Source organism: Nymphalis io, chromosome 8 (genome assembly GCF_905147045.1).
Source record: "Nymphalis io chromosome 8, ilAglIoxx1.1, whole genome shotgun sequence".
In the NCBI taxonomy this organism is placed as follows: domain Eukaryota; kingdom Metazoa; phylum Arthropoda; class Insecta; order Lepidoptera; family Nymphalidae; genus Nymphalis; species Nymphalis io.
In genome coordinates this window covers 6971809-6997346 of record NC_065895.1, presented here as the reverse complement: position 1 = coordinate 6997346, position 25538 = coordinate 6971809, and the positions used below count along the sequence as shown (strand labels likewise).

General features: G+C 37.3%; 1 protein-coding gene across 3 annotated transcripts in view; it reads right to left on the bottom strand.

Moving 5' to 3' along the window:
* LOC126770337 (uncharacterized) overlaps window positions 1–25538 on the bottom strand; it is a 96401-nt gene that overhangs the window by 21845 nt on the left and 49018 nt on the right. For all 3 annotated transcript variants that reach the window (XM_050489705.1, XM_050489707.1, XM_050489706.1), the window contains 45 exons: window positions 25214–25537; window positions 24206–25144; window positions 23171–24112; window positions 22758–23069; window positions 22149–22457; window positions 21752–22066; window positions 20695–21015; window positions 20271–20585; window positions 19861–20187; window positions 19464–19772; window positions 19075–19377; window positions 18359–18994; window positions 17746–18057; window positions 17306–17635; window positions 16171–16776; window positions 15397–16023; window positions 14975–15274; window positions 14543–14869; window positions 14150–14449; window positions 13715–14020; window positions 12998–13636; window positions 12532–12846; window positions 11865–12191; window positions 11491–11784; window positions 11097–11402; window positions 10357–10989; window positions 9931–10251; window positions 9518–9841; window positions 9110–9412; window positions 8726–9034; window positions 7990–8616; window positions 7587–7901; window positions 7173–7502; window positions 6799–7095; window positions 6418–6723; window positions 5694–6329; window positions 4985–5614; window positions 4563–4877; window positions 3481–4410; window positions 3084–3398; window positions 2668–3003; window positions 2252–2551; window positions 1162–1467; window positions 451–1083; window positions 52–363 (listed from right to left, as the gene is read on the bottom strand). In XM_050489705.1, the coding sequence (XP_050345662.1) occupies window positions 52–363; window positions 451–1083; window positions 1162–1467; window positions 2252–2551; window positions 2668–3003; window positions 3084–3398; window positions 3481–4410; window positions 4563–4877; window positions 4985–5614; window positions 5694–6329; window positions 6418–6723; window positions 6799–7095; window positions 7173–7502; window positions 7587–7901; window positions 7990–8616; window positions 8726–9034; window positions 9110–9412; window positions 9518–9841; window positions 9931–10251; window positions 10357–10989; window positions 11097–11402; window positions 11491–11784; window positions 11865–12191; window positions 12532–12846; window positions 12998–13636; window positions 13715–14020; window positions 14150–14449; window positions 14543–14869; window positions 14975–15274; window positions 15397–16023; window positions 16171–16776; window positions 17306–17635; window positions 17746–18057; window positions 18359–18994; window positions 19075–19377; window positions 19464–19772; window positions 19861–20187; window positions 20271–20585; window positions 20695–21015; window positions 21752–22066; window positions 22149–22457; window positions 22758–23069; window positions 23171–24112; window positions 24206–25144; window positions 25214–25537 (18819 nt within the window). The remainder of the gene's footprint in view (window positions 1–51; window positions 364–450; window positions 1084–1161; window positions 1468–2251; window positions 2552–2667; window positions 3004–3083; window positions 3399–3480; window positions 4411–4562; window positions 4878–4984; window positions 5615–5693; window positions 6330–6417; window positions 6724–6798; window positions 7096–7172; window positions 7503–7586; window positions 7902–7989; window positions 8617–8725; window positions 9035–9109; window positions 9413–9517; window positions 9842–9930; window positions 10252–10356; window positions 10990–11096; window positions 11403–11490; window positions 11785–11864; window positions 12192–12531; window positions 12847–12997; window positions 13637–13714; window positions 14021–14149; window positions 14450–14542; window positions 14870–14974; window positions 15275–15396; window positions 16024–16170; window positions 16777–17305; window positions 17636–17745; window positions 18058–18358; window positions 18995–19074; window positions 19378–19463; window positions 19773–19860; window positions 20188–20270; window positions 20586–20694; window positions 21016–21751; window positions 22067–22148; window positions 22458–22757; window positions 23070–23170; window positions 24113–24205; window positions 25145–25213; window position 25538) is intronic.

Below are 25538 nucleotides of genomic sequence, written 5' to 3'. Positions count from 1 at the left end.
AATATATAAAAATTGGAAAACAAATATATGGTCTACTAATTATATACTTACGTTGTTGATAGCATCGTGTGAAGGGATCCCCTGTATAACCTGGTTTACATGAGCACACTGGACTATGAGTAAAGACTTTGCAGTCTGAGTTTATTCCACAATGACTAGGACATGGGTTTGTGCATTTTAAATTAATACAAGCTTTATTACTCGGACACTCCGAACTGACTGTGCATTCTGGTCGACATCCAGGAGGAGAACCAATGTAATTAGGCATACATGAACATGCACTTTGACCATTAATCGCTTGACATACACTATTTGGTCCACATGGATTGGGAAGGCATGGTGTAAGAGGTTCTGCGCTTAATTCTGACAAGCAAATAATAACACATTAGCTGAAGGATGATAAAACATTAAACTGTAAATATAACGTTGTTTAATTAGAAAAAAATATACCTTTCATAATATCGCATCTGTAGTATGGTTCGCCGGTGTAACCGGGAGGACAAGTGCATACTGGTAAGTGATTTACAGTTGTACAGAGAGCCATTGGGCCACAAGTTCCTGGGCAAGGATCAAGACATTTATTCCGTATGCAGCTCTTGTTTGGCGTGCAATCTGTATTTACTGAACATTCAGGACGACAACCTTCATAGGGATTCCCAATATAATCAGACAGACAAGTGCAAGATCCTGCTGAGTTATGTTCTTTACAAATGGCGTTTGCACCACACGGAGAAGGGTCACAAGGAGATGTTTTCTCAGGGACTCGATTTTGTTGAGGTTGGCAATTTGAAAATGGATCACCTTCATATCCGATATCACAGAAGCACATCGGTGTATGACTGACAACTTTGCAATTAGCATTTTGACCACAGGTATTGATACAGGGATCTTTGCATTTCTGATTAATACACGCTTGATTAGTTGGGCATTCACTGTTACTAGAGCACTCGGGCCTACAATATGGTGGTGAACCAAAGAAATTTGGCATACAAGCACATGAAGGCGCACCAGATACTTCTTTGCATATAGAATTAGCACCACACGGTGATGGTGAACATGGTAACGTATCAGCAATAACGGGGCCTGTTAAGAAATAAGAATTAACAGTACGAAAAAAACAATAAAAATACATAGGAATATGATATTAATAACAATACTTACTAAATGGTACACATCTAACAAAAGGATCTCCAGTAAATCTTGGCGGACAAGTACAGATGGGATTATGTTTTACTACAACACATTTAGCTTCCACTCCGCAAGAACCCTTGCATGGATCAATACATTTCTGGTTACTACATGCTTTATTTGCTGTACAATCTGAGCTAACGACACATTCTGGTCGACACAGCGGTGGACTACCTATGTAACTGGAAATACATGTGCATACAGCTTGTCCATTAACTTCACGACATTGACTGTTTGGTCCGCATGGTGATGGTGTACATGGGTTGCTGGCTATTGGAGCTACAAAGTTTATAAAATATATAATAAGAGCGTACACGGTAATATAGTTTTGCAAAAACTGAATACATATTAATACTTTTAAAATTTTAAATACCCGTTAAACATTATTAACAGTAAAAAAACGTTGCTTCATAAGCCTCAAGATAATGTTGTAATAAAAACAAATTCCAATAAAAGACAAGAACAACACGTGCGTCTTTATAATTGTGTCTTTATATATGTGTGTGTTCTTATGAACCACAAAAGTTAGAATAATAATTAGGGTAATACAAAAAAATATATAAGCAATTTAGAAATTATTTTTCCTTGTAATAATTCGAGTAATTATTACTCTTGCCACCATTCCACGAATGCACGTGGTCAAGATTTGTACAGTACTTATTTCTTTTTTGTAAATATTTAAGGCTAATATTATTACTTAAGTAGTTTAGATACATGTTATAATTATTCTGTAATAAGTTTGTTATTGTTAAATATAGAAATAATATTTTATTACTATTTTAACAAGAAATAGGATGCGCAAATGAGCAATTTTATGTGAAATTGGTTGAGGACCGATGACGAGCAAAAGTTAAGCATAATTTTTTTTTACAAAATAAATTTGATTAGTTATAAATGTAACGTATATGTATATGTAAAGTGTGTGTAGAATATTGTGTGACAATAGGTTTGTTTATTATTTATAAATTATAAATGTTGTTTGATTTACATAAACTGTTATTGAAATTAATTAACACCTAAGAAATATATATTTAAACATTTTTTAGATATAACTGTAACTCACCTCTAATTGGTTCGCAACCGTAGAAAGCATTGCCTGTCAATCCTTGCGAACAACTACACATGGGTATGTGGTTAACGACAGTGCATATAGCCGACGCGGAACATGCTCCAGGACATGGATCCGTACATTTATTTTTAACACAAGCTTTGTCTCTCGGGCAATCACTACTAAGAACACATTCTGGTCGGCATTCGATGTATGGATCTCCCTGATGTTCCTCTATGCAATAACAATCACCATCTTTACATACAGCGTTTCTTCCACAGGGTGATGGATTGCATTTGTCAATTATATCATAATCTAGACATAGTAAATCATTTATGTAGTTTAAGATACAGAAAATATTCAGACATACTTTAGGTATCATCATCATCATTTTTAATTCATTTTACGTATTTATATGTTGATAAGCTTACCTGGCTGAGGTTTGAGAGTACACAAGTTGAAAGCATCCCCTGTGTAACCTTCGGGGCAAGTACAAATAGGTACATGTCTCGACACAGTGCAAAGAGCTCCAATTCCACAGGAGCCTTCACAAGGATTTTGACATTTTTGTTGAATGCAAGCTTGTGACGGCAGACATTCCGAGTTAACGACACATTCTGGTCTGCAATTAGGCGGACTTCCAACAAAATTAGGCATACATGTGCACGAGGGTATATTTCTATTTTCTTGGCAAATTGAATTAGGTCCACAAGGTGATGGAACACAAGGGTTTTTGTATGGTTCCAAAACAGCATTAGCTATTGGAGCTAAAACATGGAAATTATTTATATTATTATATTTAAAACTATACTTAGAAGCCGTTAACTTTTCATTTTTAAATACTTACGTGGTAGTGGGTTACATCTTGTAAATGGATCGCCAGTATAAAGAGCTTTACAGTTGCAGATAGGACTGTGATTAATAACTCTGCATTCTGTATTTACGCCACAAACATCAACGCATGGATCACTACATTTTTGGTTTAAGCAAGCTTTATCACTGGAACACTCTGTACTTATTATACATTCAGGATGACAGCCAGGTGGTGATCCTACATAATTTGGCTTACATGAACAAACAGCTTGTTTATTTACTTCTTGACATCGACTATTGGGTCCACATGGAGATGGTTGGCACACATCGACTGAATCTTCGAATGTTTCTGGTAGAAAACAAGTAATTTAATTATTAGTCAATTTTAATTAAACAAAAGTTTCAAAAATGAATATCTTAAAATAGCTTACGTTTTTGTACACAGTATCGGAAAGGATCTCCTGAAAAGCCTGCGATACAAGAGCATGAAGGAACATGGTTTACAACTTGACAAACAGCATTAGGTGCACAAGCACCTGGACAGGGATCTTGGCACTTATTCACTATACATGCTTTGTGCGTAGGACAATCGGAATTTATCAAACATTCGGGTCTACAACCTTCATACGGATTACCCAAAAATTCCGATAAGCAAGTGCAAGATCCGGCACCATTAAATTCTTTACACACAGCATTTGCCCCGCAAGGTGATGGTTGGCAAGGCGATGTTATCTCTTGTACTGTTTCTACTCTGTGACATTCTACAAATGGATTGCCGGTATAATCTGCTGGACATGAACATGATGGCGAGTGACTTATTACATGGCATTCTGCGTTAGCCCCACACGAATTCTCACATGGATTAACACATTTTTCGTTGATACAGGCTCGGTGTGTGGAGCACTCAGAATTGCTAATACATTCTGGTTTACAGTATGGTGGTCTACCGAAGTATCCTGGCATACACGAACAGGTTGGCGTGCCTGAAGTTTCTTTACAAATGGAATTTGGTCCACATGGTGAGGGAATACATGCGTTGATTATTTCAAGTTCTACTTTTTGATGAATACATCTTATAAACGGATCACCCGTATATGATAAAGGACAAGAGCAAATGGGATTATGATTTATAACTTGACATTTGGCGTTAATACCGCAAGCTCCTTGACAAGGTTTGATACATTTTCTATTCGTACATGCTTCATCTGGCAAACAGTCTGTGCTAACAATACATTCTGGTCTGCAGGACGGTGGGCTTCCGATATATCCAATCAAACATGAACATACTGCCTGTCCGTTTATATTACGACATTGACTGTTTGGTCCACAAGGGCTAGGCTGACACGGTTGCGGTATTTCAACTGAAATAATAAAACAATTAAATATATAAAATACAGTATACAATTAAATATTAACAATTTCAGTAGTATAATTTTTACAACATAAAGTTTCTAAAAGCCGTAATTCAAATTTAAAAAATATATACGAAGAAGGTAAAATATTTCATTCTTACCTTCAAATACAACACAGTGAATGAAGGCATTTCCTGACATATTTTCGGGGCATCTACACATTGGTACGTGATTTATCACTTCGCAAATTGCATTACTGCCACATACACCACTATTGCAAGGATTGATACATTTATTTTTATAGCAAGCTCTGTCTTGCGTGCAGTCTGAACTAAGTGTGCATTCGGGACGGCATTCAAAGTAAGGATCTCCTTGAAACTCTGGCAGGCAGGAACAAACGCCGTTATCGCAGATTGCATTTGATCCACAGGGCGATGGAATACAAGGATCATTACTATCACTTATTACATCTGCAACTACAATAATAATATAAATAGTTGAACTTTAAAAGTTAAATAATAACTGTATATATGTAATTAAATTGAATCGAAAATAATAATTATTTTTAAACAAACTTTTTTACCTTGCAGCAGTTTACATTCGGTAAATGCATCTCCTACATAACTTTCTAGGCATTTACAAATAGGTGTGTGGTTTTTCACAAAGCATTGGGCATTAATACCGCATGATCCTGGGCAAGGATTTTTACATTTATGATTTATGCAGGCCAAATTACTAGAACAGTCCGCGTTAATGACACATTCCGGCCTACAATTAGGCGGTGCTCCGAAATAATTTTCCAAACATGTACAAGATGGAATGCCATTGTTTTCTCTACATTCGCTAAATGGACCACAAGGTGATGGTAAGCATGGATTACTTTGTATTTCAGGAATATATGCTTTTATAGGATAGCACCGACTAAAAGGATCGCCTGTGAAGTGTTCCATACATGTACAAATAGGACTGTGATTAATTACTAAGCATTTTGTATTTTGTCCACATTGACCAGAACAAGGATTAATACACTTTTGAGATACACATGCTTTATCAGAGGGACACTCGCCGCTGATTATACATTCGGGTCTGCAGTTTGGTGGAGTGCCTCTGTACTCTTGCTTGCAACTACATATTGCTTGTTGATTACGTATTTTACAAATGCTGTTTGGTCCGCAGGGGGATGGTTGGCAGGGATCAGAATCGATTTCAATTTCTGTAAAAATATATTTAGGGAATCAGTATCTACTAGGAACTTATTAATTATAATGAAATTAAAAACAAATACTATTTACCTTGTTTCAAGAAACAATTTTGAAATGGGTTTCCAGTATAGCCAGGATAACAAGTACAGATAGGTCCATGATTAACTGTTTGACAATCTGCGTTCACGGCACACGTTCCTGGACAAGGATCTTGACACTTGTTTTGTTGACATACTTTGTTAGACGGACAATCCGTATTGACAGTACACTCGGGCCGACATCCTTCATATGGATTTCCAAAGTAACCAGGAGAACAAACACAAGAGCCTATGTTATTGCGTTCTTTGCATATAGCGTTGCTGCCACAAGGCGATGGGGTACACGGAGATGGTTGTTCAAGAACCTGGATACTATGTATTTGACAAACAACAAATGGATCTCCTGTATATCCTTGTGGGCATAAGCAGTTTGGAGTATGGCTGACAACTCTACATTGCGCTAACGAGCCACACGCTCCTACGCAAGGATCATTACATTTATTGTTAATACAAGCCAGATGATTGGAGCATTCGCTATTACTTGTGCATTCTGGGCGACAATTTGGTGGAGTTCCCACAAACTCAGACATACAAGAACAAGACGGTGTATCATTGATTGTCTGACAAATGGAATTAGGCCCGCAAGGCGAAGGAACGCATGGGTTTATTTGAGGTGGTGTTTCAAGAGCTAAAATATTCAAAAAGTATTTATATTTATATAACAATATTTCATTATTAATATTAGAAAAGACGTATAATATTTAAGAAAAACTTACGTCTTATAATACATCTACTAAATGGATCTCCGGTGTAGCCAGTCGGACACGAACAAATAGGATTATGATTAACAACTTCACACAGCGCATTAACTCCACATGCTCCTTTACACGGGTTTAAGCATTTGTAATTGGTACAAGCCTTGTTTAATGGACATTCCGAGCTAGTTGTGCACTCAGGTCTACAAGTCGGTGGATTTCCGATGTATCCCGGTATACAAGAACAAACTGGGACGTTGTTTACTTCGCGACATTGGCTATTTGGTCCACAAGGACTCGGATTGCATGGATTTGAAGGCATTGTAACTGTAAGTATATTAAATATTATAAAAAATATTAAAATTATAATTTATTATTTTTGTTCAAACGTATGCAAGTTACCTTGTACTACGTTGCAAGACACAAAAGAATTTCCAGTAAATCCAGCAGGGCAGCTGCACATAGGAACGTGGTTTACTACTTCACATATTGCGTTGCTGCCGCAAATATCCGGACACGGGTTATAACATTTTTTAGAGTTACATATTTGATTTTTGGCACAATCAGTACTGACTGTACATTCTGGTCGACATCCAATATATGGGTCACCGTGATAGTCTGGCAGACATGAACATTCTCCATTATTACATTTCGCGTTAGATCCACATGGAGATGGATAACATGGATCAATTTTTGAATCTGTGAAAAAAATAATATACGTATATTGGTACGTTAAATTTTACCATTTTAATCGTTTCATAGTAGTATTACCGTACCTTGAAAAGGTTCGATTTCGCAAGCAGAAAACGGGTCACCGTTATAGCCCTCGAGGCACGTGCAAATTGCTACATGATTCATTACGAAACATCTTGCGTTTTTACCACATGAACCAATACAGGGATCGATACATTTCTCGTTAGTACATGCCAGGGAACTAACACAGTCTTGGTTTGTGATACACTCTGGTTTGCAATTAGGCGGGCTTCCAAAGTAACCTAACGAACAAGAACAACTTGGTTGTCCTCCTACATCGCGACAAATAGCGTTAAGACCACAGGGTGAGGGCACACATGGATCTCTTACATCATCCAACTGGGGTTGTGTTACTGTAATATTTATAATTAAAATAATTAATACTGAATCATAATACATACTATCTTGTTTTTATAGAGTTATTAAAAAATATATACCCGGTTGAATATAGCATCTTGAAAAAGGATCTCCTGTGTATCCAAGTAGACAACTGCAAATTGGATTATGGTGAATCACTCGACAATCGGCTTTTAGACCACAGGGACCCGGACAAGGGTTTATACATTTCTGGTTTATACATGCTTTGTCTGAGCCACAATCGGAATTAAGTAGGCACTCGGGTCTGCAAGCTGGTGGTTCACCCAAAAAGTTCGGTAAACAACTGCATACCGCTTGATCGTTAATAAGTTTACATTGACTGTTGGGACCACAGGGACTTGGATAGCAAACACTCACAGGAGTTACGTCTTGCACTGTAATTGAAATAAATATATGTAAAAATATTTAATAGGCAAAATTTTATTATTATTGAGATTAAGTAAACATAAACCATAAGCTTACATGGTATAAATGTACACCTTCGGAAAGCATCGCCTGTGTAACCAGATATGCACAGACAAGTAGGTGAATGGTTTACTGTCGTACATTCTGCGTTTACTCCACAAGTTCCAGGACAAGGATCTTGACATTTGTTATTGATACATGCTCTATTTCCTGGACAGTCAGAGTTTGAGACGCATTCTGGACGACAACTTTCGTAAGGATTCCCAAAATAGCCCTCGTTACACTTACAGGAACCTACATTATTTTGTTCCTTGCAAATTGCATTCGATCCACAGGGCGATGGGGAGCATGGTGTGAGTATTTCAATAGTCGTTTTTATAGAGCATTGTGTAAATGGATCGCCTTCGAAACCTTGTGAACAAACGCACATAGCAGCATGGCTAACTACACGACATTCAGCGTTCGTGCCGCAAGCGTTTAGGCAAGGGTCTTTACATTTTTGGTAGATACATGCTAAGTGTGGTGAGCATTCACTATTGCTAACACATTCTGGTTTACAATATGGTGGTTGCCCCTTAAATTCTGGCATACAGCTGCATGAGGGGTTTCCGTTTACTTCTTGACATATTGAATTAGGGCCGCAAGGTGAAGGCAAGCAAGGATTTAACGTAACCGGTACAACATCTGAAAAAAATAAAAAGGCAACTCAAACTCAACACATCAAATTATGTTCTTTGTTGTTGTATGTTGTTTTTAATTAGGCAACTAGGTTACAATTTTAAAGTGTACTTACTTGATATATAAGAGCATTCAACGAAAGGATCACCCGAGAATCCTTCTGAGCAAGCGCAGACAGGATTGTGATTAATAACTTCACATGTAGCTCTTATACCACAAGAACCAATGCATGGGTTTACACATTTTTGTTGGATGCAAGCCTTGTTTTGTGAACATTCGGCATTTCCTACACATTCCGGTCGACAAGCAGGTGGTACACCCAAGTACGTTGGTAAGCAAGAACATACAGCTTGATTGTTTATTTCACGACATTGACTATTTTGCCCACAAATGGCTGAACTACAAGGATGTTCGGACACTGGTGCTAAAAAATAACACACATTTATAAAATTAGAAAACAAAATTGTACCATCGTTTAATTACATAAAAAAATTATTACCTCTAATTGGATTGCAAATAACAAAGGCATTCCCAGTAAATCCATTACTACATGTACACATAGGGATATGGTTCACTACTTGACATAGAGCGTTAACTCCGCAAGTGCCAATACACGGGTCAACACACTTCTGTTGAATACAAGCTTTTTGAACGTCGCAATCAGTACTAAAGACACATTCCGGTCTACAGTTAAAGTATGGATCACCATGATAATCTGGTCGACATTGACACTGCCCATTGATACATTCAGCGTTGGATCCACAACGTATATTTGTACAAGCATCCGCAGTAACAAGTTCCACTAAACACACAATTTTTTATTATAAAAAAGATATACGATTAAATTTATTTAGATTATAAATTTCTATTTTTAATTATATATAAATATTACGGTTATTACAATTACCTTCCAAAGGTTGAGGCCTACAGCTAGTAAATGGGTCTCCAATATAGCCTTCTATACAAGTACAAATAGGTATGTGATTAAGGATATTGCACGTAGCTGACACTCCACATGAGCCAGGACAAGGATCTTGACACTTGGAGTTTATACAAGCGCGATCACTAGCGCAGTCTGCATGTATACTGCATTCTGGGCGACAGTTTGGTGGACTTCCGATAAAGTTTGAATGACAAGAACAAGAAGGATTATTTCCAATGTTTCTACACTCCGCATTTGGACCACATGGCGACGGCATGCAAGGGTTGCTTGTATCAACAATAGGTTCGACTGAAAAATAGATATATAATACATAAAATAAACACTAATTATATATTTATTTTAAAAAATGTTTTATCAAACTGTTTTGCAATACTTACAAGCAATTGGTGTACATAAAGTGAAAGGGTCTCCGGTGTAAGAAGTTTTACAAGAACATATTGGACTATGGTTGATCATTTTGCAATTAGAATTGACACCACAAGGCTTTGGGCAAGGATTAATACATTTGTTGTTAACACAAGCCTTATCATGTGGGCATTCGGAGCTAACTATACACTCAGGTCGACAGTTTGGTGGGTAGCCCATATATCCTAACAAACAAGAGCATACAACTTGACCATTGCTCTCTTTACATTGACTGTTAGGGCCGCATGGTGTAGGATAACACAGATCAGTCGGGGTGGTCGATTGTACAGGTTCTGAAATAAGATAAAAAATATAAGTATATATTTAATAGACTACCAGCTAGACTAGCATTTAACATGAAAAATGAAGGAAACATAATGTGTAAAATAAAGACAAACCTTGATAGACGCAATATTTAAATGGATCTCCTGTATAACCACTTAAACATGTACACAGAGGTATGTGGTTAACTACTTGACATACAGCATTCATGCTGCAACTACCAGGACAAGGGTCTGCGCATTTATTTTTAATACACGCTTTATTAGATGGACAGTCAGTATTAATAACGCATTCTGGTCGACAACCGTCATATGGATTACCGATATAACCTTCTACACAACTGCATGAACCAGCATTTCTATTCTCTTTACATATAGCGTTTGCTCCACATGGTGAAGGTGAGCATGGATTTGTAATAGCTTCTATTTGTAAAATTTCTCGTGTGCAACCAAAGAACGGGTCTCCTGTGTAACCAATGGCACAAAGACATATAGGTGAATGACTAACAACTTTACATTCAGCGTTTGTACCACATACACCTTCGCATGGGTTGATACATTTCATGCGGACACAGGACAAATGTGGCAGACATTCTTCATTACTAGAGCATTCTGGTTTGCAATAAGGAGGTTGCCCGTGATAGCCTTCTTGACAAGTACACGAAGGTACTTCATTTATTTCTTTACATATCGAATTAGGACCACAAGGAGAAGGCGTGCATACGTTTATACGTTCTGGTAATTTTTCAGCTGTAAAATTTTGAAAATTAATAATTTATTAAATATTTATTATTATGAAAAATGGAATTATATACAAAAATATGCTTATATTATATTATCTATAAAAGTATACTTACGTAAATCGAAACAACGTGAAAATGGATCACCAGTAAAACGAGCAGGGCATGAACAAATTGGATTATGATTTACTACTTTACATTCAGCATTAACACCACATGAACCAACACAAGGATTGACACAACGCTGGTTGCTACAAGCCTGATCTAAACGACATTCTGCACTTATCGTGCACTCAGGGCGGCAACTGGGTGGTGCACCGACGTTATTTGGGGCGCAGGAACAGACGGCTTGTCCGTTTACCTCTCTGCATTGACTGTTCGGACCACAAGGAGATGGTTGGCAAGGATGAACTACAGCTGATTCTGAAAGAAAACGGATCATAAGTATATTATGTAGGTACTTATCGACCCTTTGTAATTGTCATAATCTCGTAATCCTCTCATAACTTGCCTGTAAATGGTCGACATTCTAAGAAAGCGTTGCCTGTTAAGCGTTCAGGACAACTACACATCGGAATGTGATTAACAACATTACATATTGCAGTAGTTGCGCATGTGCCAGGACAAGGATCTAAGCATTTGTTTTTGATACAAGATTTATCACGTTCGCAGTCAGAGCTTTGCACACATTCAGGTCGACAACTATTGTACGGATCTCCTTGAAATTCTGGAATGCAACTGCATTTTCCATCGTGGCATGCAGCGTTAGCTCCACAGGGTGACGGATTGCATAAATCGTCTTGAACTGCAACAAAAATAGGATAAAATATTATGTAGCAAATAAATAGATAAATAACTATCTGATTAGATTAAATATTTTATTACCTTTTGTCTGTATAGGGTTACATTGAATAAATGCATTTCCTGTATAGCCTTCATTACAAATACATATCGCAATGTGATTCATAAGTTGACAATTGGCATTAAGTCCACAAGAACCGGGACAAGGATCTCTACACTTTTGATTAATACAGGCAAGATTGCTAGCGCAGTCTTCGTTGATAGTACATTCTGGGCGGCAATTTGGTGGACTTCCTTCAAAGTTTGGTTGACAAGAACATGATGGGATGCCATTGCGGTTTTGACATAGAGAGTTAGGTCCACATGGCGATGGCTGACATGGGTCACTTTCAATTGGGGCTCGAATAGGAACTAAAAAAGAAGTTAAATATATGAACACATAATCGATAAAACAAATTTCAAAACAAAAATCAGTTGTTCATTATTATTATCAGTTAATTATTATGTCACGTTTTTTTTCCTCTAATACTGTCTTATGATATTTTAAATAGCTAACATCTAACATTTCGATAACGATATGAGATACCATACTACGGTGTACGATATTTGTTTAAGCATGAAATTGATCAAAACACTAAATAAGTATAATTAAATAAATGAGTAGATAAAAGGAAGTCTAAAAGTCAAGGAAGCACAGTGACTGAAAAGCTGAAAATAATTATAAGCATAATATTACAGTAAAAAACTTTACCTGGTATTTTATAACAGTTAGAAAAGGGATCTCCCGTGTATCTATTTTGACACGTGCAGATTGGACTGTGGTTAATAACTCGACAATCTGTATTCTGACCGCATGGTCCAGGGCAAGGTGATACACATTTTTGATTTTTACAAGTTTTGTCTGGTGGACATTCTGTGCTAACAACACATTCTGGTCTACAGTTTGGAGGCGATCCGCGATATTCAGGTAAGCAAGAACATATGCTTATCCCGTTTGAAATTCGACATTGACTATTAGGTCCACAAGGAGATGGTAGGCATGGATTCGTTGATTCTTCTTCAAGTTCTAAAACAAACCAAAATATTTCATGGATTTTGTCGCACAGCAGCGTTTATAAATATGCACTTAATAAGAGTGCAACAATGACATTCATAATAAAAACTTAAGAGATAAAATGTTGTTGCAGGTTGGAAACAAACAAATTAAATAAACTTACCTTTTAAAATACATTGTCTAAATGGATCTCCAGTATATGGACTACGACACGTACACAAAGGTGAGTGATTTACTACTTGGCAATCAGCATTGATAGCACAAGTACCTGGGCATGGATCAATGCATTTATTTCTTGTACAAGCTTTGTTGCTAGGACAATCTGTGTTAACAACGCACTCTGGTTGACAACTTTCATAAGGATTCCCAAAATAACCTGTCAAGCACACACATGCACCAGCTCCTGATCTCTCTTTACATTCTGCATTTGGTCCGCAAGGCGAGGGTGTACACGGTGACAAAGATTCAGTTGGTGCTAATGCATTTATTGTACATTGTATAGCAGCATCTCCACTATAGCCATCGGGGCAATAACACGCTGCAGTGTGACTAACAACTTTACATTCTGCATTCGTTCCACATGCTTGAATACAAGGGTCTTTGCATTTTTTGTTAATACATGCCAATTGAGGAGAACATTCATTGTTAGATATACATTCAGGACGGCAATTTGGTGGTGATCCAAGAAAATCAGGCATACATTGACAAGATGGTACCTCTGATTCTGAAGGTTGACAAATTGAGTTTGGACCGCAAGGTGAGGTTTGGCATGGATTTATAGGTACAGAAGGCTCAAAAATAGCTGCAATGTTATAATGATTAAATATTATTATTTAATATATTTACAAACAAAACTAAGTGAAAAAAATTCAATACTTACGCATAAATATGCATCTTGTGAAAGGATCTCCTGTCATTTCCTCAGGACAGGTACATATTGGGTTGTGGTTAATTACTTGACATTTAGATCCAACGCCACAAGCGCCTGCACATGGGTTTATACATTTTTGGTTGCTACAAGCTTTATCGGAAGGACAGTCGGAGCTTGCAACACATTCTGGACGACAAGAAGGAGGCGCGCCGCGGTAGCCCGTCATACAAGAGCATACTGCTTGATTATTGTATTCTCTGCACTGACTAAATGGTCCACATGGGCTAGACTGGCATGGATTTTGTATAATGGTTTCTGCAAAAAAGGAAAATAAACGTTTTTTTTCAAAATATAATAAAATGAGCACTATTTAATTGTCGATTTTTCTATATAAAATACATTCAAAATCTTGAAGGAGTTAATAACATTTAAAAAATAGCGTACCTTTTACTGTGTTGCATTGTACAAAAGCGTTACCCGTAGAATACGCAGGACAGGTACACATGGCCATGTGATTAATAACCTCACATAGCGCATTGATACCACACGTATTCTCACAAGGATTTACACAACGTTGTCTTACGCAGGCTTTGTTTATTGGACATTCAGAACTAATTGTGCATTCAGGACGGCAACCAAAATAGGGATCACCGTGATACTCGGGTATACAAGTACATACACCGTCGTCGCAAATTGAATTTGGTCCGCAGGGTGACGGGTTGCATGGATTGATAGACACTGGTTCTGAAAATTAGAAAAATTAGTAGGTATTTTCGATATAAATAAACATTACGACGAGTGATGAACTTAATTAATGTAATAATATATTCAACTTACCTTTTTCTCTTTTGATAGAACAAGTTGTAAACGGATCTCCGATATAACCTTCGATGCAAGTACATATCGATACATGACTCTGAACTCTACATTCAGCGTTTACACCACATGAACCTGGACATGGGTCAATGCATTTCTCATTTATACACGCTTTGTCACTTGAGCAATCGGTATTGATTACACATTCTGGGCGACAATTTGGTGGACTCCCAATGTACTGAGGTAAACAAGAACAAGCGGGTAGATCATTTATATTTTGACATTGCGAAAATGGTCCACAGGGTGATGGAAGGCAAGGATTTGCTACAACAGGAGTCACATCGGGTACTGCAAAAGAGTAATTTATTTATACAATTTAAATAATATAATTCAGTTATAAATAAATATAATTAAGTTAATAACAAAGTAATCCGCTAAAGGCGATTATAATACCTCTGTAACATCGGCTAAATGGATCTCCTGTGTGTTGGGACTTACAAGTACAGATTGGACTATGGTTGATAACTTTACAATTAGTGTTGATTCCACACACGCCATCGCAAGGGTTTTTACATTTCTGATTAATGCACGCGTGTTGTTGAGAACATTCAGAACTAATCAGGCATTCAGGGCGACAGTTGGGAGGAGATCCTAAGTACTCTGGTTGACAGGTGCAAATTGCTTGATCATTGAGAATCTTGCAAATACTATTAGGACCACATGGCGAAGGTTCACAGAGATTTTTCGGGGCATCTAAAATATACATGAGTAATTTATTAAAACAATTTTAAAAGAAGGTTTAATTATTATTTAAAATAAGGTTTTATTATTTATCGTAGATAGGAACACAATAAAATATTTCTAATATTACATACCTAGCAATTTTTCGATACATTCTTGATAAGGGTTGCCTATAAGTCCTTCCAAACATGTGCACGTTGGAGTATGATTAATTACATTACACACAGCATTTCGACCACAAATATTTCCACAAGGGTTTATACATTTATTTTGCATACAAGCCAAGTTAAGGGGACATTCAGAGTTAACAACACATTCGGGGCGACAGCCTTCGTATGGATTTCCAATATATTCTGGAAGACATATACAAGCACCCGCTCCTCTTTGTTCTTTACAAACTGCATTCGGACCACAAGGTGAGGGGAAACAAGGCGTAAGAGTTACTTCTATTACTTTACATTCAATAAAACCATCTCCAGTGTATCCCGCGGGACAAATGCATTGAGGTGCATGACTTAGCACCCTACATTCCGCATCAATTCCACAGGATCCTGGGCAAGGATCTTTGCATTTTTGATTAATACAAGCTCGTTCATTTGAACATTCGCTGTTGGCAATACACTCGGGGCGACAGTTTGGTGGACTTCCTGTAAATGTGTCAAGGCATGCACACGATGGTGAACCTGATACTTCTTTGCAAATGGAATTTGGTCCACACGGTGATGGTTCACAAGGGTTTACATAAACCTGTTGCTCTATATCTGAAAGGTAAATTTAACTCGCATTATTGAATTATTATAACATTTATATTTATTATAATATATATATATATATATATATTATAATTATATATACATACATTTTGCTTTAAATCTTTATATAGGGAACAATAATTTAGCAGTACCTACCTTTTTGTATGCATTTATTAAATGGATCACCAGTCAGCCCAGGCGGGCAAGAGCAAATCGGATTATGATTTATAACTTGACAATTAGAACTAACTCCACAGTTTCCTATACAAGGGTCAATACAACGTTGTCCAGAACAAGCTCTATCGAGAGCACATTCGGCACTACTGACGCATTCAGGTCTACAGGTAGGCGGAGCACCTTTGTAATTAGGTAAACAAGTGCAAATGGCTTGCCCGTTTATCTCTCTACACTGACTGTTTGGTCCACAAGGAGATGGATTGCAGGGATTTATTGCTTCTGTAATTTTTATTTTTCTACACTCAAGAAAAGCATTTCCTGAAAATCCTGATGGACAAGTACACATCGGTATATGATTATATATTTTGCAATCTGCTCCTAGTCCACAGGTGTTAAGACAGGGATCCACGCATTTGTTCTTGACGCATGCTTTATTTTGTGGACAATCGGTGTTCAATAAACATTCTGGTCTACAACCAAAATAGGGATCACCCATGTAGCCGGGTAGGCAGGTACACTCTCCGTCATTACATTTAGTGTTAGATCCGCACGGTGTAGGATTACAAAGATCGTATTCAACTTTTTCTGGAAATTTTTTTATTCTTTAATTAGAATGGATTAGAAATTTTAAATAAACATAATACACATAACAATTGCATTAGGTTACAAAAACATTAACTATAAAATATAATTTATAATTATATTGATTTGACGAGCCGGTTGGCGTGGTTGGTAGAACACTCGCCTTTCACGCAGAAGGTTGTGGGTTCGATTCCCACCCAGGACAGACATTTGTGTGCATGAACATGTATGTTTGTCCTGAGTCTGGGTGTAATTATCTATATAAGTATGTATTTACAAAAAAAAGTAGTATATGTAGTATATCAGTTGTCTGGTTTTCATAGCACAAGCTTTGTCCAAGCTTAATTTGGGATTGGCCGTGTGTGAAAAATGTCCCAGGATATTATTATTGATTGATAAAATAATATTTTATAAGCCTAATAATTTTAATAGCCGGAATATGTTATATATACTTACACGTACTTACGCTACAGTTAGTAGTTTTTATTTTATTTTATAATATTATAAATTATGTTTTTTACAAATATTTTACCTTCGTTTAATGGAATTGGATTACATTGTACGAAGGGATCACCATTATATTGATCAACACAACTACATTGAGCAATATGATTAAATACGGAACAAATAGCATTGAGACCACAAGCTCCTAAACATGGATCCCGACATTTCTCGTTGATACAAGCTTGATTACTGGGACACTCTGAATTGATTGTGCATTCAGGCCGACAGTTAGGAGGATTACCCATATATCCAGCTTTACATGCACATGAAGCTGAACCTACATTTCGACATTCTGCATAAAGACCACATGGTGAAGGCAAGCAAGGGTCTGCATTTGGCAAGTCCGGTGGTTGTGACACTGCAAAATATATAAATATATTTAAAACAATAATACATTTATTTAAAATTTAACTTAAATATTCTTATATCCAGACATAACAAACATATGCTAAGTATATTGTTACGTACCTTTAATTGGGAAACATCTCGTGAAGGGGTTTCCAGTCAATCCAGGTTTGCATACACAAATTGGACTATGATTAATAACATTACAATTCGCATTATCTCCGCAACTTCCAATGCAAGGATCTGAGCACTTTTGATCTATGCAAGCTAAATTCGGAGGACATTCGGAACTTACAATACATTCTGGACGACAATTTGGTGGTGAACCAACAAAATTAGGTAAGCAAGAACAAACGGCTTGTCTATTTATTTCTTTGCATTGACTATTTGCGCCACATGGGGGTGGATTGCACGGATTATTTTCTACAATTTGAGCTGAAAGAGATAGAAAATAAAAATGAAAAAAAGTTCTTTCATATTTGTTTTCGGGAATGGTGCTTAGGAAAATGACAAATCAATCAAAATGTCAACATGGAGAGTTGACAAAACAATATTATATTCCAAATTTTGATTTGAAGTAAGCCATACTACTATATTCAATAAAATATAGCGAAACATATTGCTCGTATAAAATCAATTAGGTAACATTTTTATTCATTAGCTTTGACAATGTTGAGTTATTGGTTAAACATTGTATTATGGAGACTTCATAACTGTAAGATTAAATTATACTCACGTTCTTGAATTATATTACAATGATTAAATGGATTTCCAGTATAACCTGTTTGGCACATACAGTTTGGCATATGGTTATTGACCTGACAAAAAGCATTAGTTCCACAAGTACCAGGACACGGATCGATACATTTCAATCGGGAACAAGCCTTATTAAGAGGACAATCAGAGTTTACTACACATTCCGGTCGGCATCCTTCGTATGGATTTCCAAGATATCCCTCTAGGCATTGGCAAGCACCTACACCTCTTTGCTCTTTACATACAGCATTCGAGCCACATGGACTTGGACTGCACGGGTTTAAAATTTCATTCGGCACAAGAGCTATAGGATTGCATTGTGAAAAAGGGTCACCAGTATAACCAATTTGACATATGCACATTGGTGAGTGACTGACTACTCTACACTCCGTATTTGTTCCGCAGCTACCTAGGCAAGGATCAGCGCATTTTTTATTTAGACATGCTAAATTATAATCACATTCACTATTACTGATACATTCTGGTCTACAATTTGGTGGAGTTCCTCGATAACCTGTTAAACAAGCACACACAGGACCTGCTTCACTTATTCTACACGTTGAATGTGAACCACAAGGAGAAGGATCACACGGGTCAACTTGCTCTATTGCTTGCACTAAAATATAAAGTATACAATTTAATAATTAATAGGCACAAGTATAATTATATAATTCGTTTGAAATTGTCTCTACTTACCAATTATTGAGCATTTAATAAATGGATCACCCGTGAACGAAGATGGGCACGAACAGATTGGATTATGATTTATAACGTCGCATACCGCTGCAACCCCACAAGCTCCAATGCATGGATCTATACATTTTTGATTTTGGCAAGCTTCTTTTAAGGAACATTCAAGACTGACTAAACATTCGGGTCTACAAGTCGGTGGACTACTACGATACCCCGGCAGACACGAACACGCCGCTTGACCATGTGACTGATGGCACTGACTATTCGGTCCACATGGTGATGGATTACATGGGTTGACGTTAATTACTAGAAAGAAACCATAAAACATCAATAATATAAATACTTTAGAAATCTATTAAACTGGTCTAATTGTAATAAGATCGATTGAATACCTGCAACTGGTCGGCATTCAACAAAAGCATTGCCACTCATACCCTTCGGGCACGTGCACATAGGAATATGATTGTTCACATCGCAAATAGCGTTTACCCCGCAAGTTCCAATACATGGATTCACACATTTGTTATTTTGGCAGCCCTTGTCTTGTGGACAATCTGAATTATATACACATTCCGGACGACAACCAAGGTAAGGGTCACCGTGATATCCTAGCAAGCAGGAACAGATAGCTTCTTGACATCTTGTATTAGGTCCACACGGGCTTGGATTGCAAGGATCGATAGGTTTCGTTTGTGGTAGATCTAAATAATACGATTTTTATCAATTAGTATTTTTATCAACATAAAAAAAGTTACAATAATATCTCCAATATTAAAATGAAATAAATACCTTCTAGCGGTGTTTGTTTGCATTCACGGAATGGGTCACCAGTAAATCCTTCTGAACATAAACATACTGGTATATGATTATGAACAAAGCAATTTGCATAAATTCCACATGCACCTTCACAGGGATTTCGACATTTTTCTGCCACGCATGCTTGGTTGCTTTGACAATCAGAGTGTATAACACATTCAGGTTTACAAAACGGTGGTGACCCTATGTAAGATGGCAGGCATGAACACGATGCTAAACCATTATTATTTCGACATTCGGCGTATAGACCACATGGCGATGGAATACAAGGATCCGTTGATGTGGCAGTATCATATATTTCTAAAAAAAAAGATCAGTCAAATATACCAATCGATAAACATTACGAAAAAAATTCATAGAAACAGTAATAATATATGACTTACGCATTATTTGTGTACACATTGTAAAGGGATTTCCGGAGTATCCTGGGCGACATGAACATACGGGACTATGATTTATAACTTTACAGTCAGCGTTTTTGCCGCATGGCTTAGGGCAAGGATTAATACACCTATTGTTAACGCATGCTCTATTTGACTTACATTCTGAATTCACTATACACTCAGGCTTACAATTTGGTGGTGTACCGATATAGTTGTTCAAACATGAGCATACTGGTTGATTGTTTAATTCTTTGCAAATAGCATTTGCTCCACAAGGCGATGGATTACAAACATTAATTACTGACACATCATTATCTGAAGGAAAATTATAAATTATTTAGAAATAATTACGTAATATGTAAGTTGTCTTTCAGTTATATAAGTTAAATTTTAAAAATATACAATTACAATTTAGATTACTTACCACGTGATTTAGAACACATTGATAAAGGATTTCCTGTGTAACCAGATTTACAGTTACAGGTAGGCTTATGATTGGCAACGTAACAATCAGCATTATAACCACAAACTCCGGGGCAAGGATCAATACATTTGTTTTTATTACATGCTAAGGCCAACGGACAATCAGAATCGACTAAGCATTCAGGTCTGCAACCTTGGTATGGGTCACCAAAATAATCCGGTATACATGTACAAGATCCTGCATTTCCTTGTACTTTACAATCAGCATTTGCACCGCAAGGCGATGGTTCACATGGATTAAGGTATTCAAATTTTGATGGAACTGAAATTTTAATTTAATTACATGAATAGACTTACCCAGGTTTATTCAGCCACCGTAGAAGCACTTACTTCTTCCTAAGCGTTAGTCGAAGCTTGTTGGGCTCGGCGACATTTAGTGACCTCTCTAATCCGATGACTGCGTTTCTATTTAGCCGCCCATCAAAAAGCGGCCGTCTCAGCGAACGGCCTAAGCTTACTGTAAGTGCTTTGTTATCTCCGCGAGCTCCGATCAAATAAGCAAGGCATTAATGTCACAATTAAGTTATTATATAATATGTTACGTCCCTTATCTTCTGAAAGCACTTAAGAAATCTAAACGATTAGAAATAAATCCTATCCCTCCATTTCCGGATGTTTATGTTTAATTCCAAGCGTATAAATGGGCACTGCATTGATGATTTTGCCCATAAACTGATCAGTGGGCATGGTCGCTAACCAGCTATTGAGGCTAAACACCCTTGCAATTCCATTATAAATTAGTAAACCGTGTAAGGCGTGACCGAAAACAATATTTTTAAGCACACAATTTATAGCGTGAAATCACGCTTTGCAAAGCTGGATGGTTAACAGCACTTTTATCTTTACCATGGTTTCGTAATGTTAATGATTCTTAACTTTAACACAAATTACCTTGTAATTTATATATTTCTGATAACCATATCTTTTCGCTTTACAACTTTTATAAATATTTATGGTTATGAAAACAATTAACAAAAAATTTGTTTTTAAAGACTTACCTTTTGGTCGCGAACAACCTTGGAATGGATCACCTTCGAAGCCTAGTTCACAGGCACAAGTTGCACGGTGATCTACTACGGTGCATGTTGCACCGGGACCGCAAGCATCAACACAGGGGTTTTTGCACTTTTGAGTAACGCACGCTAGGACAGCAGGACATTCTGCACTTATTGTACATTCGGGACGGCAATTTGGAGGAGACCCGATATAATTTGATTGGCAACTGCAGGCAGGCATATCTCCAGTTTTAATGCATATTGAGTTTGGTCCACAAGGCGAAGGCTCACAAGGATCAATCGGGGCTAATGGAGGTGCTAAAACATTTAAAATAGTTATAACAAGAAAATGATCTTATTCGTTTTAGTTTTTTATTATATTTTGAAGTTTTTTTTTTACCTGGAGAGGGGTAGCAATAAGTAAATGGATCGCCAGTGAATCCATCATTACACGTACAGATAGGACTGTGTGCGATGACTTGGCATCGAGCGCCGCGGCCACATGCACCTTCACATGGATCGCGACACCGGCGGTCCACGCAAGCCATTTGAAGCTTACATTCAGAGCTTACTAAACATTCAGGCCGACATGATGGTGGAGAACCTATGTGTCCAGGTCGGCAAGAACATGCTGCTGCACCGTTAACACTCACTGTACATTCACTGTAAGGTCCGCATGGCGATGGACTACAAGGTGATTTGGGCTTTTCTGTAATTAGTTAATAAAAAAGATTTTTTACTTGTAGTCACATTCATATAAATGGAATAATAAATCTTTTATTATTTTATTTTTTGCTTAAATTATCTTACTAAAATTAACTATTTACATGTTGTGTATTATAAATGGAAAGATAATTAGATAGATATTATTAAATAGGATTTAAACATACCTTATAAATGTTATAATAAAACCAGTATCGATAAAAAACTTACACACGTCCGTATTTAAAAAAAAAATCCACATGCGTAATAAGATAATAATAAGTGACAGTATACTATATAGCCTTACCTTGCTTAGCTATTTCTGTACAAAATGTAAACGGATCTCCTGATGTATTTGGGGGACAGGTACATGATGGTATGTGATTGTAAACAGAGCAAGTTGCTCCAGTACCACAGGCACCTGGACATGGATCCACACATTTTCCACCATGGCAAGCACGAGTTGGTGAACATTCACCATTAGTAGAGCATTCTAGTCGACATCCCGTGTAAGGATCGCCGAAATAGCCGACAGCACACGAACAAGAACCTGACTCGCATACAGCATTACTACCACATGGTGATGGATTACATGGATCTGATGCAGGAGTGGGTGTAACTATAAAGAATAAATCATTAAGTTTTACCATAATTCTCAATTTGTCCTAATATAATCCTAATAAATAAAATATAAACAGGTAAAATTTTAAATTATCTCACCTAATATTTCCGAGCATTGAATAAATGGATCACCAGAGAAACCCGATGGACAACTACATATAGGTATATGATCTTGAACTCGGCAATCTGCTTTAAAACCGCAAGAACCTTCACAAGGATTTCTACATTTTTCTGCAATACATGCTTGTCGTGATGGACAATCAGTATTTACGACGCACTCTGGACGACAGTTTGGAGGAGCTCCAATATAACCAATCATACAAGAACACGAGGGATTACCATTTAAAGAGCGGCATTCGCTGTACGGTCCGCAAGGACTTGGTTGGCATGGTTGCAAAGGTATTTCTTTTTCAACAATAGAATATTGTACCTCGCGACATATAGTAAATGGATCACCAGTTGTTCCAGCGGGGCAACTACATAAAGGACTGTGATTAACAACTTGACAATGTGCGCCTAAGCCACAAGTTCCTCGACAAGGATCGGCACATTTTAATTTGTGACAAGCTCGATCTGATGGACATTCGCTACTAACAGTGCATTCAGGTCGACAATCAGGAGGAGCTCCTCTATATTCAGGAAGGCATTCACATGATGCTAATTCACCGTTTTCTCTACAAATACTGTTTGGACCACAAGGTGAAGGTTGACACGGTCTTATGTCATGTACAATTTCTTTTTTAACGCATTGTACAAATGGATTTCCTGTATAGTCTTTTACGCAGGCACAAGTTGGAACATGATTGACGACTGTACATTCTGCAAATGTTCCACATATTCCTGGACATGGATCTGAGCATTTATTTCTTATGCAGGCTTTGTCAGCAGAACAATCTGAACTTAGAACGCATTCAGGTCGGCAACCTTCGTATGGATTTCCTTGATATCCTTCTAAGCAAGAGCATGCCCCAGCACCATCTCTTTGACTACATACTGCATTAGCTCCACAGGGAGATGGATCACACGGTGTGATAATATTTTCTGCAAAAAAGTAAGATAAAATAATATAACTTACTGTTTGAAGTATAATAGTAGTTAATTTGATAAGATTTTTAGTTTAAGTAAAATATTTACCTTCTATAGGCACACACTGCAAGAAAGGATTCCCAGTATATTTGTCTTTGCAGAGACAAGAAACTGTATGGCTTACAATAATACAATCTGCATTGACACCACAAGAGCCAGGACAAGGATCTATACATTTATTTCTTACACAAGCTTGATTAGAAGGACAGTCAGGATTAATTACACATTCTGGTCTACAATTTGGTGGTTGTCCAACGTAATCATCTGCGCATCGACAATTAGCTTTACCATTTCGTTCCATACATAGGGCATTAGGCCCACATGGTGAAGGATTGCAAGCATCTACTGGGTCTGGTAGCATAGCTACGATATCGTAACAGCTTTTAAATGGATCTCCTGTTTGCCCTGAATTACAACTACAAATAGGACTATGATTTATAACTTCGCAACGTGCTGATATTCCACAACTATTAATACAAGGGTTGATGCATTTTTGATTAACGCATGCTTTGGTCGAGGGACATTCAGAACTGACGACACATTCTGGTCTACATGCTGGAGGAGAGCCTGTGAAACCTTCTATGCAAGCACAAACTGCCGTGTTATCTTTAGTTCTACATATGCTATTTGGTCCGCATGGAGATGGATGACATGGATCTTTCGGCAATGCTTTTTCTTTTTCCATAGGTTGACAATGTATAAATGGATTACCAGTATAATCGGTCATACAAGAACAACTCGGTATATGGTTTATTACATCACATTTAGCATTTTGACCACAAACTCCGGGACACGGATCAAGGCATTTATTTCTGAAACAAGCTTTGTCTCTGGGACATTCTTGACTACCGGTACATTCTGGTCTACATGATTCATATGGATTTCCACTATAATTAGGTAAGCATGTGCAAAAACCATTGTCACACTGTGCATTAGGCCCACAAGGGGAAGGGTTACAAGGATCCGATGGAACTGGCGTTGTAGGAGCTGTAATAATTTATTTTATTAAACGATGATCAGAAATCATAAAAAAATTTAAAATAAAAGTGTCTGTACCTTCAGTTATTTGTGTACACCTAGAGAATGGATCTCCAGTATATCCTTCATTACAAACACAAACGGCTACATGATTTAAAACGTGACAATTTGCTTCAATTCCACACGAACCAGGACAAGGGTCTTCACATTTTTGTCTAACGCAAGCCAAAGATGCGGGACACTCAGAATTTATTGCACATTCTGGTCTACAAGACGGTGGGGATCCTATGTATCCTGGTAAACAAGAACATGCTGGCCCACTAGCTAACAGTTGACAACGTGAGTGCGGACCACAAGGCGATGGTGTACATGATGGTTGTTGCTCGGGTTTCGGCGGAATTGC